This window comes from Barbus barbus (genome assembly GCF_936440315.1).
Source record: "Barbus barbus genome assembly, chromosome: 4".
NCBI lineage: Eukaryota > Metazoa > Chordata > Actinopteri > Cypriniformes > Cyprinidae > Barbus > Barbus barbus.
The window spans coordinates 9604045-9620432 of record NC_136732.1 but is presented as its reverse complement, the minus strand read 5'-3'; the positions used below and the strand labels follow the sequence as shown (position 1 = coordinate 9620432).

The following is a 16388-nucleotide window of genomic DNA, read 5'->3' as shown; positions in this document are numbered from 1 at the left end:
GTAACAACTTAATTGATGTTCAACAAATGAAAAATGCATTTAACAGAGAAACAAATGATTAAGCTTGGCTTATTGAATATCAGGTCCATTTCCACGAAAACGCTTTTTGTAAATGATATGATCACTGATCACTAGATGTGCTTTGTTTGACAGAAACCTGGCTAAAACCAGATGAATACATTAATCTTGGGAGGTAGACTCGTTTAAAATACTGTTATAAAACTGAGCCGCATCCAAAAGGCAAAGGGGGAGGTGTTGTTACAATTTATAGCAATATTTTCAGTATTTCACAGAAGGCAGGCTTTAAGTATAACTCCTTTGAAGTTATGGTGCTTCATATAACATTATCTAGAGAAAAAAGTATTAATGATATATCCCCTGCGATGTTTGTACTGGCTACTGTATACAGGCCACCAAGGCACCATACAGACTTTATTAAACAATTTGGTGATTTTCTATCAGAGTTAGTGCTGGCTGCAGATAAAGTCTTAACCATGGATCACTGCAAAACTCGGACAGCTCCGTCAGGCCAAAAAAGATGCTTACAAAAAGGGGGATAAAGTCTTGTATAAACAGGCCAAATACACACTGGAAAAGGAGATCAGAGTGGCAAAGAGGAATTATTCTGACAAGCTAAGGAACAAATTATCTTCCAGTGATCCTGCTTCAGTGTGGATAGGTATGAAAGATATCACCAGCTACAAAACCGGCAGGCTGATCATAGCTTATGCTTGATCAATTTAGCCTTCTCAAATTATCATGACTTGCCTAAAATAAAATCTATAGATATTCTAAAACAGTTCAAGCATATAACAGTGTTAAATACATAATGATAATGATAATACATCATTCGTAACTGTAAAGGGTCTACTTTTATTTGTGTGCACTCACAATATCAACAAAACGTTGTGCTTTTATCTTGAACAGGAGTGCTTCACAAAATTGAACCGAAAGTCAGTGAATACATGCCTCACAGACATGATAAATATATATATTGAAAGCTTTAAATTACTACTTAACAAAATAAATAAAAATGAAAACAAAAACTGTTTAATACAATCGTTATCCGTGAAGATGCACTTTTCTATAAGGCGCGTCTAACGAGCAAATCCTTACTATTTCACCACCACTGAAGCCGGGCCCTAGGGACACAAAAAAGTCGGAGCCCGACTTTAAATTAAATTTAAAAAAAAATTGGGGGCTAAAAGTGTGTTGTAACGCAAGCATTACTGAACATTAATAATGCCTTACACTACTGCGTTACAGCAAAAAGTAATACGTTACTATAATGCATTACTTTAACGAGTAACGCGTTACTCCCAACACTGATCACGGACACCCTTCAGAATAAACTCTCAGCTCTCCGTCCCCACCTCCGTCTGTCAGTGGATCACCAGCTTCCTGACAGACAGACAGCAGTTAGTAAAGCTTAGTAAATCCACATCCAGCACTCGTACCATCAGCACTGGAGCTCCTCAGGGCTGCGCTCTCTCCCCACTGCTCTTCTCCCTCTACACCAACGACTGCACATCTAAAGACCCCTCTGTCAAGCTCCTGAAGTTTGCAGATGACACCACACTGATCGGCCTCATTCAGGATGGTGACGAGTCTGCTTACAGACAGGAGGTTAAGGAGCTGGCTGTATGGTGCAGTCTTAACAATCTGGAGCTGAACACACTCAAAACTGTGGAGATGATTGTGGACTTCAGGAGAAACCCGCCTGCACTCTCCCCACTCACCATCATGAACAGCACTCTAACAACAGTGGAGTCATTCAGATTCCTGGGCACCACCATCTCTCAGGACCTGAAGTAGAATCACATTGACTCTATTGTGAAAAAGGCCCAGCAGAGGTTGTACTTCCTTCGCCAGCTGAGGAAGTTCAACCTGCCACAGGAGCTGATGAAACAATTCTACTCTGCCATCACTGAATCCGTCCTCTGCACTTCAATAACTGTCTGGTTCAGCTCAGCTACCAAATCTGTCCTCAGAAGATTACGGAGAGTAGTCCGGACTGCTGAGCGAATCATTGGTACAACCCTCCCCACTCTCCAAGAACTATACTTATCCAGAGTGACCAAAAGGGCTGGTAAAATCACTCTGGACCCCTCACATCCAGCACACTCCCTCTTTGAACTGTTACCGTCTGGTCGACGCCACAGAGCTCTGAGCACCAGAACGACCAGACACAGAAACAGTTTCTTCCCTCAGGCAAGCCATCTCATGAACACTTGACAATAAAACGCGGAACACACAACTCTATTATTTATTCACCACACTTGCTTACTTTTTTATTTATCAAATTTTTCATTTCAAATTTGCACATATCAGACCTGGACACCATAACTGTCTATATTATATATTGTGTTTTTGCTGTTTTGTACATTGCCTATTTGGATATTTGTATTATTCTTTATTATCTGTGTCCTGTCCTGTTGCTGTCTCTCTGTTGCACTGTGGAGCTTCTGTCACTATAACAAATTCCTTGTATGTGTAAACATACATGGCCAATGAAGCTCATTCTGATTCTGATTAAGGGAGATTAAGGAAAAGAGTCCAACACCGTGGTATAATGAGCACACTCGCACACTAAAGAGAGCAGCCCGGAAAATGGAGCGCAGCTGGAGGAAAACTAAACTAAAGGTAGTTCATATTGCTTGGCGGGAAAGTACCCTATCCTACAGAAAAGCATTAAAAACTGCTAGATCTGATTACTTTTGGTCTCTTTTAGAAGAAAACAAATATAACCCCTGGTATTTATTCAATACAGTGGGAAAATTAACAAAAATAAAGCATCAACAGGTGTTAACATTTCCCAACAGCACAGCATAATGACTTTAATGAACTATTTTACTTCCAAAATCGATACTACTAGACATCAAATTGTAAGCATGCAGCCGTCAGCCACAGTATCGCATCAGAGAGTGCACTATAGATCCCCTGAAGATCAGTTCCACTCATTCTCTCCTATAGGAGAGGAAGAATTGTATAAACTTGTTAAATCAGCTGAACCAACAACATGTATGTTAAACCCTATTCCATCTAAACTACTAAAAGAGGTGCTTCCAGAAGTCATAGATCCTCTTTTGGCTATTATTAATTCGACATTGTCATTAGGATATGTCCCAAAAACCTTTAAATTGGTTGTTATTAAGCCTCTCATTAAAAAAACACAACCTGGATCTTAGAGCTGCGTTTGACACTATCGATCACAACATTCTTTTGAATAGACTAGAAAACTTTGTTGGCGTTAATGGAAGTGCATTAGCATGGTTCAAACCGTACTTATCTGACCACCATCAATTCGTAGCAGTAAATGAAGAGGTATCATATCGATTACAAGTGTAGCATGGAGTACCTCAAGGCTCAGTACTAGGGCCGTTACGCTTAACATGTTACCCTTGGGAAATATCATCAGGAAACACAGGGTTAGCTTTCACTGTTATGCTGATGATACTCAGCTCTATATTTCTTCACGGCCCGGTGAAACACACCAATTTGAGAAACTTATGGAATGCATAGTCGATATAAAAAACTGAATGAAAAAACTGTGTTAATTATTGGACCTAAACCCCCCAAAAGTAATAACCTGTCTAACACTTGATGGCTTCTCTGTAATTTTTTCATCATCAGCCAGGAACCTAGGTGTGCTGTTTGATAACAATCTCTCCTTTGACAGCCATGTTTCTAGCATTTGTAAAACTGCTTTTTTTCATCTTAAAAATATATCTAAACTGAGACCTATGCTCTCGATGTCAAATGCAGAAATGTTAATTCATGCGTTTATGACCTCAAGGTTAGATTATTGTAATGCTTTATTGGGCGGTTGTTCTGCACGCTTAATAAACAAACTACTAGAGTTCCTACTAGAAAGCTAGAGTTTTTACTTGAACCACATTATGACCACATTAGCCCGGTTCTGTCAACACTGCACTGGCTCCCTATTAAACATTGTATAGATTTTAAAATCTTGTTAATTACTTCAGTACTTGAGCGAGCTCTTATCGCATTATAGTCCTCCACGTCCACTGCGTTCTCAAAACTCTGGCCATTTGATAATACCTAGAATATCAAAATCAACTGCTGGGGTCAGATCCTTTTTCTATTTAGCGCCCAAACTCTGGAACAATCTACCAAACACTGTTCAGGAGGCAGACACACTCTGTCAGTTTAAATCTAGATTAAAGACCCATCTCTTTAACCTGGCATACACATAACACACTAATACGTTTCTAGTATTCAAATCCGTTAAAGGATTGTTAGGCTGCATTAACTAGGTCAACCGGAACCAGGAACACTTCCCATAACACACAATGTACTTGTTATATCGTAAGAAGATTGACATCTACACTAATATTAGTCTGTTTCTCTCTTATTCCGAGATCACCGTAGCCACCCGATCCGGTCCGTATCCAGCCCAGAGACGACCTCTACAGCCCTGAACGTCAGCGGAGACCAGGACACCTAGATGAGCCCCAGAGACAGATCCCCAGTGAGGACCCCACCACCTAGACAGCCATCGGGAAAAGACCACTGGAACCAGTTGAGCCCTTACAATCTGACTTTGCTGCAGTTGGAATTGAACTGCTGGTTCATTTGGCCAGAGGAGAACTGGCCCCCTGACTGAGCCTGGTTTCTGATCGCAAAGACACTATTTAAACTGAACTGAGCTGGACGATGACATCACTGAACTCAGTAATGAAATGCCTTTAACTGAAAATTGAGTGTTCAATCTTGTCATTTTACATTACTGACACACTATTTTCCTATTTTTTTTCCTATTTTGATATTGTGCAGTTGCTTTGACACAATTTGCATTGTTAAAAGTGCTATATAAATAAAGCTGACTTGACTTGATTTGGAAAAATACTTAAAATACTTGACTTAAAAATGGAGCAAAATGCAGTGTAAACAAGCAACTTTTGTTTTCATGGTTAAACTGGTCTCCTGGGTTAGGCTTGTGCTTCAATGTTGAACTTGCTGAATTACATACAGTGAGAAATATACTGATAAACCATTTAAAAAATACAGATACAAAATGTATGAGAAAATCTACTCTGATAGAACAATGTGATTAAACATGATTAGGCCTATCTTTAAAATATGAAGTTTTATAGATCAAAAATTATATTTAAAGGGACGTCAGAGCATAATTGTGTTAAACAGAAATAAAACTACAGAGACATTAAGATCAGTGAACCATTAATAAAATATACAGTGCCGTGAAAAGATTTTTGCCCCTTTCCTGTTTTTTTTTTTGTTTGGTTTTTTTTTGCATATTTGTCACAATTAAAATGTTCAGATCATCAAACAAATTTTAATATTACATAAAGATAATGCAAGTAAATACAAAATAGGTGGAAGGTGGAAAAAAGCTGTCAAAACCTGCCTGGCACTACGTGAAAAAGTAATTGCCCCCTAAATCTATAAACTGGTTGTGCCACCCTTTGCAGCAACAACTGCAATCAAGCATTTGCAATAACTGGCAGTGAGTCTTTCACATCACTGTGGATGAATTTTGGCCCACTCTTCTTTGCAGAATTGCTTTAATTCAGCCATATTGGAGAGTTTTCGAGCATGAAAGGACTGCTTAAATAAGGGAAGTGGTGGCCTAATGGTTAGAGAAGTCAGACTTGTAACCCAAAGGTTGTGGGTTCGAGTCTCGAGCCGGCAGGGATTGTAGGTGGAGGAGTGAATAACGAGTGCTTTCTCCACCTTCAGTACCACGACTGAGGTACCCTTGAGCAAGGCACCGAACCTCCAACTGCTCCCCGGGCGCCGCAGCATTGGCTGCCCACTGCTCCAGGTGTGTGTACACTTGGATGGGTTAAATGCAGAGCACAAATTCCAAGTATGGGTCACCATGCCACAGCATCTCAATCGGATTTAAGTCCAGACTTTGATTTGGCCACTCCAAAACCTTAATTTTGTTTTTCTTGAGCCATTCAGAGGTGGACTTGCTGCTGTGTTTGGGATCATTGTCCTGCTGCATAACCCAAGTGCACTTGAGCTTGAGGTCACAAACTGATGGCCGGAATTCATGGCTCCATCAATTATGGCAAGTCGTCCAGGTCCTGAAGCTGCAAAGCAGCCCCAGACCATCACACTACTACCACCATGTTTGACTGTTGGTATGATGTTCTTTTTATGAAATGCTGTGTTGGTTTTATGCCAGATGTAACGGAACACACACCTTCCACAACGTTAAAATTCTGTCTCATCAATCCACAGAATATTTGTCCAAAAGTCTTGTGAGACAAGCCTTTGTGTACTTTTTGGTCAGCAGTGGCTTTTGCTTTGGAACTCTCCCATGGATGCCGTTTTTGCCCAGTCTCTTTTGCCTCAGTAATTATGGTAAGCCGGCCACTGTTGCAAGTTTTCTCTATTTGTGGATAATGGCTCTGACCATGGTCCGCTGGAGTCCTAAAGCCTTAGAAATGACTTTATAACCCTTTCCAGACTGGTACGTCAACTATTTTGTTTCTCTTCTGTTCTTGAATTTCTTTAGATTGCACCATGATGTGTTGCTCTGTATAAGTATGCTTCACTTTGTCAGACAGGTTGCATTTAAGTGATTAATCAGGCTTGGGTTTGGCTAGTGAAATTTGACTTGGCTTTCTAAAATAATGTGGTTACAGTTCTTTCATGATTTAACAGGAGGGGCAATTAATTTTTCACGTAGGGCCAGGTAGGCCAGCTTTTTTCCCTTAATAAATGAAATCACCATTTAAAAACTGCATTTTGTATTTACTTGCATTATCTTTGTGTAATATTAAAAATTTGTTTGATGATCTGAATTTTTTAAGTGTGACAAATATGCAAAAAAATTAATTTCCACGGCACTGTATGTAAGTGATGATATGCAAACTAGCTAATGATAAACATTTAATTTAAAACTTCATTCTGCATTAATTATTAAATACATTCAAATAAAGTTTGAAAAAGTCCATTAGATCAGTAAGTCGTTTGGAAGCAGATAGGGCACACATCTCACTGTATCCTGAGAAATACTGACCCAGATGTGGACTAATGTCTACTTTAATTTTTTTTCAAAGGGAAACACTTTGAAAAATATACTTCACAATGAATATTAGATTTCCTGAGGGAAACAACAAAAGGAGCCCAGAGTAAAAGTGAAAAATAGTCTGAGTGCAGTCATATTACTCCTGCATAAAGATTGAGTCGGCAAAGTCTCTCTTCCCATCATCCTTCTATTTCGGGCTCAGAGATGTCAATAAAAGTTCTTTCAAGTCCGCATAACACTGCAGCCTTATTATCATTTGTGGTTTCAGACCAAAAAGCTACTGAATGATACAAATCAAATTAGACCGCATGCCTTCAGAGCTTCTGAAACTAGGTCATCGGTAAGGAAGTTCTCGTGTGCTAATAAAAGAGTACTCACGTTAACATTTTGGATGAGTCATATGGGTCAGTGCCTGGTTGGCGGAGCGGCCCGACGGACCCAGAAAACGAGCCTCTTGTCTTTGAGTGTTTCTGCCCATGAGGCAGATGATGAACTGCTTCATCACAGTGAGAATGATGACGCACACAGTGTTCTCATTACAACAAATAATCGTCAGTGTGATCTGCTTCTCCGCACCCAGAGTTGCATGGTCTGCTGATATGTGCGGTCCTGAGGGCACTTATTTTAGAGTTCAGGAACTTTAGAGTTCCTCAAGTGCCTGCCACCTATTAGTGAAGTTAGGTCCAGTCATATATATACTCTCACAAAATAATTATAAAACTGTCATGGTGCCCTTTCAAGGTATTAATATGAACGTTTATGGTAATAATAAAAATATGTACCTTTCATGCCTTAGGGTCTTTGCTCCAGTGACAGCTTTGTATCCTTTTTTTCTAATAGTATACTGTTATTGCTCATACTGCAGAAACAAAACCCACAAACATGACTACAAAGCCTAGATCGCTTCCCATTATTTACAGAAATATATTTTTTTTAACTAGATGATAGAGGTTTGGAAACAGACTTTGATGTTGGATTGACAAAGCCTTTTTTGAAAGTTTGAAATAACTTTGAAAAGCGTGAAGTTTGAAGATGTTATTAAAATGTTATGTTCTAGCACATTGCCAAAAGGCTTGACTAAACATGCTTTAATATATTGCTAGCATGATTTAGCATGTTGCTAGTATGTTTTAACTCGTTTTAATAAGATTTAACATGCTTTTGCATGATTTAGCACATTGCTAGCATGTTTTAACATGTTGCTAGCATGAATTAGAACGTTTGGTCACACTTTATTTTAAGGTCCAATTCTCACTATTAACAAACCATTAACTACCTCAACCATTAATTTTCCCTCAATAAACTCCTAATTTGCTGCTTATTATTATTAATAGTTATTAAGGTAGTTTTTTTGTTTCTTTTCATGTACAGTACAAAATGTTCACAAAAAGGAGAATGCTCTTGACTCTTTAGCTCCGCCCACAGCACGACTCCTCCAGGAGCTCGACTGTTTTAAGAGGCAAGCAATACAGCTGTATCTGTCTTTTATAAATCTGCTAAAAATAAAGACTCTTCAAAGATATGAAGCAATGCAAAACTACTCTATAGGTACTCAAGATTACCATGAAATTGGCAGAAACTATATGGCCTGGTTTCACAGACATGGCTTAGATTAAACCAGGATTAGGAAATAGTTCAATTAGGACATTTAAAGGTGCTGTATGTAAATTGTTGACTCTACTAAAGCATAACAATACCATAATATGTTTGCAGATATTTAAGAAACATGCCAAGTTAACATTTATTTGAAAAAACAATGCTACAGTTGTATTTCAGTACCTTGGGTTGCCAGTTGGCGGAAAACACAGCATATTTCATATCATTCATCATCATGTGCGCTCGTTCCTGTTGGTGTCATTAATACGTCAAGTCTGAGGAGGAGGGGATAGTGAAAAAAACCCTCTCCAATATTTTGAATTTGGACTGCAGCACCTTTAAGTACTTTTTATAAACATGCCTTTGAAAAAAACAATACTGATGTATCTTGAGACAAAACAAAGGCACTGACATATTTTAAGATCAGTTAGTGCAAGTTTCTTTAAGTTGACACAGCTCAGACTTACATATTAGTCTGGGATTAGGCCTAAACCTTGTTTGTGAAACCAGGGGTATGTGCTATGTCCCCTTTAACTTCAAATCAGTGTTTCTTATGTGATACATTTTTGAGCTGCTTGGCTGAGTTATTGAACTATTTTTTTAAAGACCCTTTGTAAAACATGAATGGAAAATTCTTCTGAAATACGAACAACTATACGAACATTCAAAATAAGTGTGCCATTGAGCTGAATTGGCTACTGCTGCACATTGAAACACTTCTCACTACTGCTCTATGATTGTTAACTTCTCCTGAATAATAAAATGCAGATGCAAGTGGGTGACACATCACAGCGATACGTCTGGGTCAGATGTGTCATTTCAGCTGAAGAGCGTCTTTCAGCTACATCCACAGTCAGCACTGCCGATGGTAAATATAAAAGATGGGGAACAGGAATAGGATCTTTTGAAGAATCATATCCAGGCAACAAACAAGCTTTGAAACATGAAGCTACTCACATTTGACCCTGTATGCTGAAAGAAAAGCAGTACATTGTGTCTTCTGTCATGGTTCATTTACTCCATTATGTATAAAATGCATTATTAAAGAAAATATGGTTACACTTTATTTTAAGGTGTCCTTGTTAGTGTAATAATACATTTAAGTATTGAGTAATATTAATACATGTACTATATGGTTAGGGTTACTTGCATGTAATTATGTATACTTTATTGTTATTATGATAGTAAGTAACACGAAAGGACGCCTTAAAATCAAGTATTACCAAAAATATCACATAAAAATAAAACCTGATATTGGGAGACCGGTCAGTCCTCAGTCTGTCTGGGTAGAAACAGTATTACTGTTGGAGTCTTTAAACATAAATTTTAAGTCTCTACAAACACACATCACATACTTCACAAACACACCTCCATGCAGTACATTATCCTTCAGAAGGTCTCGTCCTTGCGCATCTAATGAGTAAATTACTGATCAGTGAGTGGAGAAAGAGCTGTTCACCTTAAAGCAACCCTTTCATTATTCACAATACCATCAGCTGTTGCCTGAACCTCTGACTGAGACTCATTTGAATTATGGATCCAAACCCCAGAACATATGTACATGTTTTTATAAAAAGCATAATTAACATGCAAATTTTGTGCAAGCATGCACATTTCATATGCAAGGTCACTTAAATTTGTGCATTTCCCCACTACACATATGCTTCATGAACAGATATGCTCTACTTGAACAGAAAATGATACAGGCATGAGAGGAAACTCAATAGAATGGTTTTCAAAGATCTCACTGAGATATTCAAAATAATTGTCATCTGGGGTGGTGATGGCGGAGTGGATAAAACACATGCCTTTGGTGTGAGAGACCCGGGTTCGAATCCACTGTGAGACACCAATGTGTCCCTGAGCAAGACACTTAACCCCTAGTTGCTCCAGAGGTGTGCGACCTCTGACATGTATAGCAATTGTAAGTCGCTTTGGATAAAAGCGTCAGCTAAATGAATAAATGTAAATGTGGATAAATCTACTTGTTTAAGACTAAATCATATTATATAATCTTATTTCAATCATTTACTCATCTTTTGTCTCTTAATAATGAAAAGATTTTACAGGAATCTTAAAGAAACTTGAAAATAGATATAAGTACATTCTGATTAGATTAGACGTATTTAAAATAATAATAAAAACAAAATTGCAACTTCATGCAATTTATATGTTGTTTGGCACCTGTTGACATCAGAGCTAGGCAATTATATTTTGATTATTAATATTAATAATTTAAATACAGAATGAACATAATTAAACATTATACATTATATACTGTACATGTATGCTTCTTTATTTTACCATTATTTAAACATCACTGTAATGCATGGCCTTTCAAGACTTATTGCTTTATAAGATTTTCTCTAAAAATAAAAATCATCATCCTTTAAAAGTAAATAACGTATGCATCAGCCTTACAGCCAATAATAGTACAACTGAGAGAAACTGCAGCGTACATGAGAAAAAGTATGACAATATATAGAAAATAGACAATGTTACCACAATGGAGCTTTTCATGTTATATTACATGCTCTGAATCGATCTTTAATGAAAGGATTTTCAGTGGTATTCCAGCATCTGAGGCCGAGACACATGAAAGAACCCACAGCTTCTTGAGTGTCAGCTGAGTCGCACATTCGAGCACATCAGTGTTGGGGGTGGGGAGAGTAAACCAGTGAAATTACCACAGGTAATGGTTATATGCTGCTCTTAACAATTCTAATGCCAACAATCCATACAGTGCTTCTGTCTTTTCAAATTAGTGTGATCTAAATTGTGCATTGCGCAAATGCACTAATGCATTTTTTTTATTATTTTTACATTTTACTTCAACAGAGAAAATAAAGCCATGCACCTCCTCCACTTACAATCCAAGTAACTGGCTTTCTCCTTGAAAAACTGAGAAAATGCTCTCAGCAATACAATATTGTTTCTATTCGAAAACATAGCAAGCATCCAAAATCGAATCATGTACATGACAGATTTGAAATACTCTATTGGTAACAACTGTACACTTCCAGAAGAAGATTGCCTTCTTCTTGAAGGATACATTCTAGTACATCAAAACACGGTATCTTGAAAGCCAGCATGGAAAGAAAAACACCCATGATGCCAGTGTTGGAACAAATATAGTGTGCATGCTACTGCTGTTTGTGTTACTTCAGGCTAAATCTGCTGCAATGATGAATTTATATATGATATCAATAACACATATTTGTCATATAGTATCAGAGAATCTGACGAACTACTGCTGAACTAGTCACACTAATACTTTCAATTGCACATGCAAACACAAAAACTGGCAAAATGTGAATCCAAGCTCTTTGGATATTAAATTCACACATTTTTTTCTAAAACACCCAGCTTATTCAAGGCGCAAAACACATCTGCCAGCTCTCCTCTCCTTCAACAGCAAGTGCTTGTATCTCATATGCATAGTGTCTCGTGATTGGCCAGTGGTTTAACAACAGGAGATGCTGCTGCGAGCTGATTGGCTGAGCTCTGAAGAGGGCATGGAATCCCTGCAATTGAGAAAGGCCATAAATAGGGCATGAGAACACACAAATCACAGATGCAACTGCAACAGCTTACCATTCGACATTTCACACGCTCTGAGACAGCTACAATCAAAAATTGAGAAGTTTGAAGCCTTTACTGGAAGCTGCAGACTTAAATACAGTAGAGAGTTTGGATTTGGGATTGGGATCATGTCTCTAGCAGTGAAGGAAAAGACAGAGGTGCGCTTGGTGTTCATGGGAGCAGCAGGTGTGGGAAAAACAGCCCTGATTAAACGTTTCCTACAAGACAGCTTTGACCCCAAACATCGGCGCACGGTGGAGGAGCTCCACAGCAAGGAGTATGAGGTGGCTGGAGTCAAAGTGACCATTAACATCATGGACACAAGCGGCAGCTACTCCTTCCCAGCCATGCGGAAGCTCTCCATCCAGAATGGAGATGCATTTGCCCTGGTCTACTCCGTGGATGACCCTGAATCTCTAGCAGCTGTCAAGAGACTGCGTGAGGAAATCCTGGAGGTCAAAGAGGACAAGTTCACACCTATTGTGGTGGTGGGCAACAAAAAAGACCGAATGCAAGAACGAAGGGTATCGGCGGACGATGTTCTGGTGAAGGTGGAACTGGACTGGAACAACTGTTTTCTGGAGGCCTCGGCTAAAGAAAACGAAAACGTGATGGAGGTGTTCAAGGAGCTGCTCCAGCAAGCAAACCTCCCCAGCTGTCTCAGCCCGGCTTTGCGCCGTCGCAGAGAGACCTTTCCCAAGGACATGAGTCTTCGGCCGCCCATGAACAAGACCAACAGCTGTTCCGTCTCCTAAAGCTGGCAAGAAAAAGATTATGGAGAACGGAAAGGGTCGAGTTGCTTCTCAATGCCAATGTTGAAGCAAAGCAAAGATGCGGAAGGCTCTTTGAAGGAATGAAAATATGGTTTTGTTACACAGCGAAACTTCCCCTAATCCTGCTCCAAAATCAGCATCCTCCGCAGTCATGAGGGAAAATGGACAATGATGACAAATGGGAGAAAGATCAAAGGACAATGAACTGTTGCATTTGTGCAAAGAATGTCTTGAATGTTTTGAGTTCTTATTTAAAAATTTGACTGTAAGACATTTTTTGGTTTACAAATCATTGCACCAAGTATTGAAGTCAACTTGTCTATATTTCAAAATGTTTGGCACTGTGCACATGCACTTTTATTCTCTCGAAAACTCATATAATGCACAGGTGTCTTTTTTTTTTTTTTACCTTTTTGATTTGCTGTAACATGTATAGGAAAAAATAAAAGAAAAAGAAAACTAATGGCACCTCAAATGCTTTCTGGCTTCTCTTAAGATAATTAATATATATATATATATGCGTGGCGTGTGTGTGTAATGACTTCAAAGAGTTCAGAAAAGACTTGAAAGACTTCAGACCTATGGAATGACAAATCGAGGGGTGAGAACCAGAAGGGCGTAAGTGGTAAATTTCGCCAACTTTACAGGAGAGCCAAAACAAAAATTTGACCACAGTTTGATCTGACTTTGTGTACTGATTTCAATAGTTTATAATACAAATGCTCTCACTAGGGCGGTACCTCTTCAAAAAAGTACATTTTAGGTATGCTCCTTTAAGGCACTCTTCACATGTAAATAAATGTGTACCTATTGATAGTATGCTAATCTATTTAAAATAAATACTTTTAAAATATTATTAACTATAAATGCACTAATAAATTTGACATTTGTCTAATCATTTCCAAATAGCTAATTAGAAGTGTTGTCAAATTGTGTCCAGATCTCTCTCATAATTATCAAATTTGATCAGTCCTAAAATCCAAGGAGCAATAAAACATCTAGTGGCTGCCACAGCTTAAATTGCATGTTCGCAAGTATGCAGTGAGGATCCTACAGGAATTGTCAAATATTGCCATCTTGTGGTGCATCGACTGACTTGAAGCTTCTCACTTCACCTGCTATAATATGAAGTGAATAGTGACAATAAAGTAACAGGAAATGTGTGCTGTGTTTAACAATGGCTCATTGTTCTTTACGCACACAACAGGATGTCAACTAGTTCCTAAAACAGTCAGTTAATGACCTATTGAATGAAAATGTAGGGCCCATTTTATGCATGTTGTGTATGCAGCATATAACTACAACAGGATCATATAACTTTGCACTAAATATCTGCAGCATTACAGCACTGAAAGTGACATCTGGGTTACCACATTAAGTATTCTCTATAATAATGGCCATAAAATACAAACCAAGAGTGTTTTGTTTGTTCAGACTGAATACTGCCTGAGAGAAAAACTATATACATATGTCTGGTTGTGCTGGTGCTCAGTGTAGCACCAGCAGGAGGGCAACAGCAGAAAGAGAAAGTGGGCTGGGTGTCTGGGGTCTAAAGTAAATTCTCAGCCCTTTTTCTCACTCTGGAGGTGTAAAGATCTTGAGGTTTGGGCAGGGAGGCACGAATGACGCACAGGACAGACTCAACGACAGCCGAGCAGCTCCTGTGGCAGGTTGAACTTCCTTAACTGGTGTAGGAAGTACACTTGTTGGCCCTTTCTGATTCTAATATTTTCAAACTAAAGGGATGTAGATGAGCTTGTTTCTTTATCGGAACAGATTTGGAGAAATCTAGCATTACATCACTTGCTTACCAATGGATCCTCTGCAGTGAATGGGTGCCGTCAGAATGAGAACCAAACAGCTGATAAAAACATCACATTAATCCACACCACTCCAAAGATGCACGTTTACGATAAGCAAATCGATTTTTTTCCAGACCATTGCTTACAGCAAAAATACTATAGTCGCTAATCCATAATATTGTTTTCGTTGAAAAAGTCGTCTCGTCTGAATGAGGAGAGAAATATTCACAGATCAAGCAGCGTTTGTAAGCAAAAACAGTCCAAAACTGTTCTAAACTTTGATATGAGAGAACAATAGGGGCTATTATGGACTATTATATTTTTGCCAGGAGCGACGGTTTAAATATTACGTTAAAATGCCTTAATGATACATGTGTTTCTTATAAACACATAGCTCTCTGCTTCACACGGCTACAATTGATGGACTGGAGTGTTGTGGATTACTGTGATGTTTTTTATCAGTTGTTTGGACTCTCATTCTGACGGCACCCATGCACTGTAGAGCAAGTAATGTAATGCTACATTTCTCAAAATCTGTTCCAATGAAGAAACAAACTCATCTATATCTCGGATGGTAATTTTCAGCAAATTTTTATTTTTGGGTGAACTATTCGTAAGGCTCGTTTTCATTGACTTTCTTGAATTGAAGTTTTTTTTTTTTCTATTTCACTTTCTACACTTTTCTGTTCTTAAAACAAGTGAAATATTCCAATGCAGTAAGTGAAAATGTAATGAAAACATTTTAATTGTGGTATTTCATTGTTTCTCACAGAAGGCTACTGTATTATTTCACAGAAGACAAGTCATATGAACTACTTTTATTTTGATTTTTAATCTTTTCTAAATGAACCATTTATCTTGATTGCACTGAAACAAGTAAATCATCTCTTTTCGAGTCAGTTATGTAGGTTTGGAACAACTTTTCAACAAAGTTTCACAAAATGTCTATGCACTAAAATACAGTTAGCCATTTATACACACAAACCGTGAATATTTCCCCTTTCATACAAACGGTAGATACAAGGTGTATTGTTTCCTGAGGCCAAAAGCGGGAAGTGTCCTCTAAATGCTGCATGTCTAGTTCCTCTTTAAGTCGTGTTTAAACACACAGCTGTCTGTTCATCGGCTCTGACCTACAGCCATCCTCACACCGATAAGTGCTGCTCTCTCAACACAGCTTTGTTTCACAGATAAGGTGAGGTTTAGCTCGGCTACAGCTGGAGAACAATTGGAGGTATGGGTTTTTATCTTTGCACAACTTTCATTGTTCTTTTGAGATGTAAAGATCCTTGACAAAGCTATATCTAGCCATCAATAAAAGGGTAATATTTGATTTTTAAACAGTTCTGTAATGATCTCTGTGGGGTGAAGCTCACTAAATCGGTTTAAAATGTTCAATTCTGTCATCATTTACTCATTCTCATGACTTTGTTTTCCGTAGAATATAAATATTGATATTTCGGTAGAATGTTGGTAGCCAAATCATTTTGATGGCCTTTTAATTCCACTGCAGAAACAAGAAACATTCTCAAAATATAGATTTTATGCTTCACAGAAGAAAAAAAAAGAAAGGGAAAGTAAAAGACATTTTCATTTTCGGTTGAACATGTC

General features: G+C 38.3%; 2 protein-coding genes across 2 annotated transcripts in view; both read left to right on the top strand.

Annotated features, from left to right (window-relative positions):
• Positions 1-16388, top strand: part of LOC306868855 (NACHT, LRR and PYD domains-containing protein 12-like) — a 140156-nt gene that overhangs the window by 62017 nt on the left and 61751 nt on the right. The window lies entirely within an intron of this gene.
• LOC306868860 (GTP-binding protein Rhes-like) lies at positions 12199-13406 on the top strand. The gene has a single exon (XM_079415277.1). The coding sequence runs from the start codon at positions 12331-12333 to the stop codon at positions 12955-12957; it is 627 nt and encodes a 208-aa protein (XP_079271403.1). The 5' UTR covers positions 12199-12330; the 3' UTR covers positions 12958-13406.

What these genes read in the sequence shown, in the direction of transcription:
- LOC306868860 (XM_079415277.1), top strand. Translation starts at nt 12,331, where the DNA reads ATGTCTCTAGCAGTGAAGGAAAAGACAGAGGTGCGCTTGGTGTTCATG.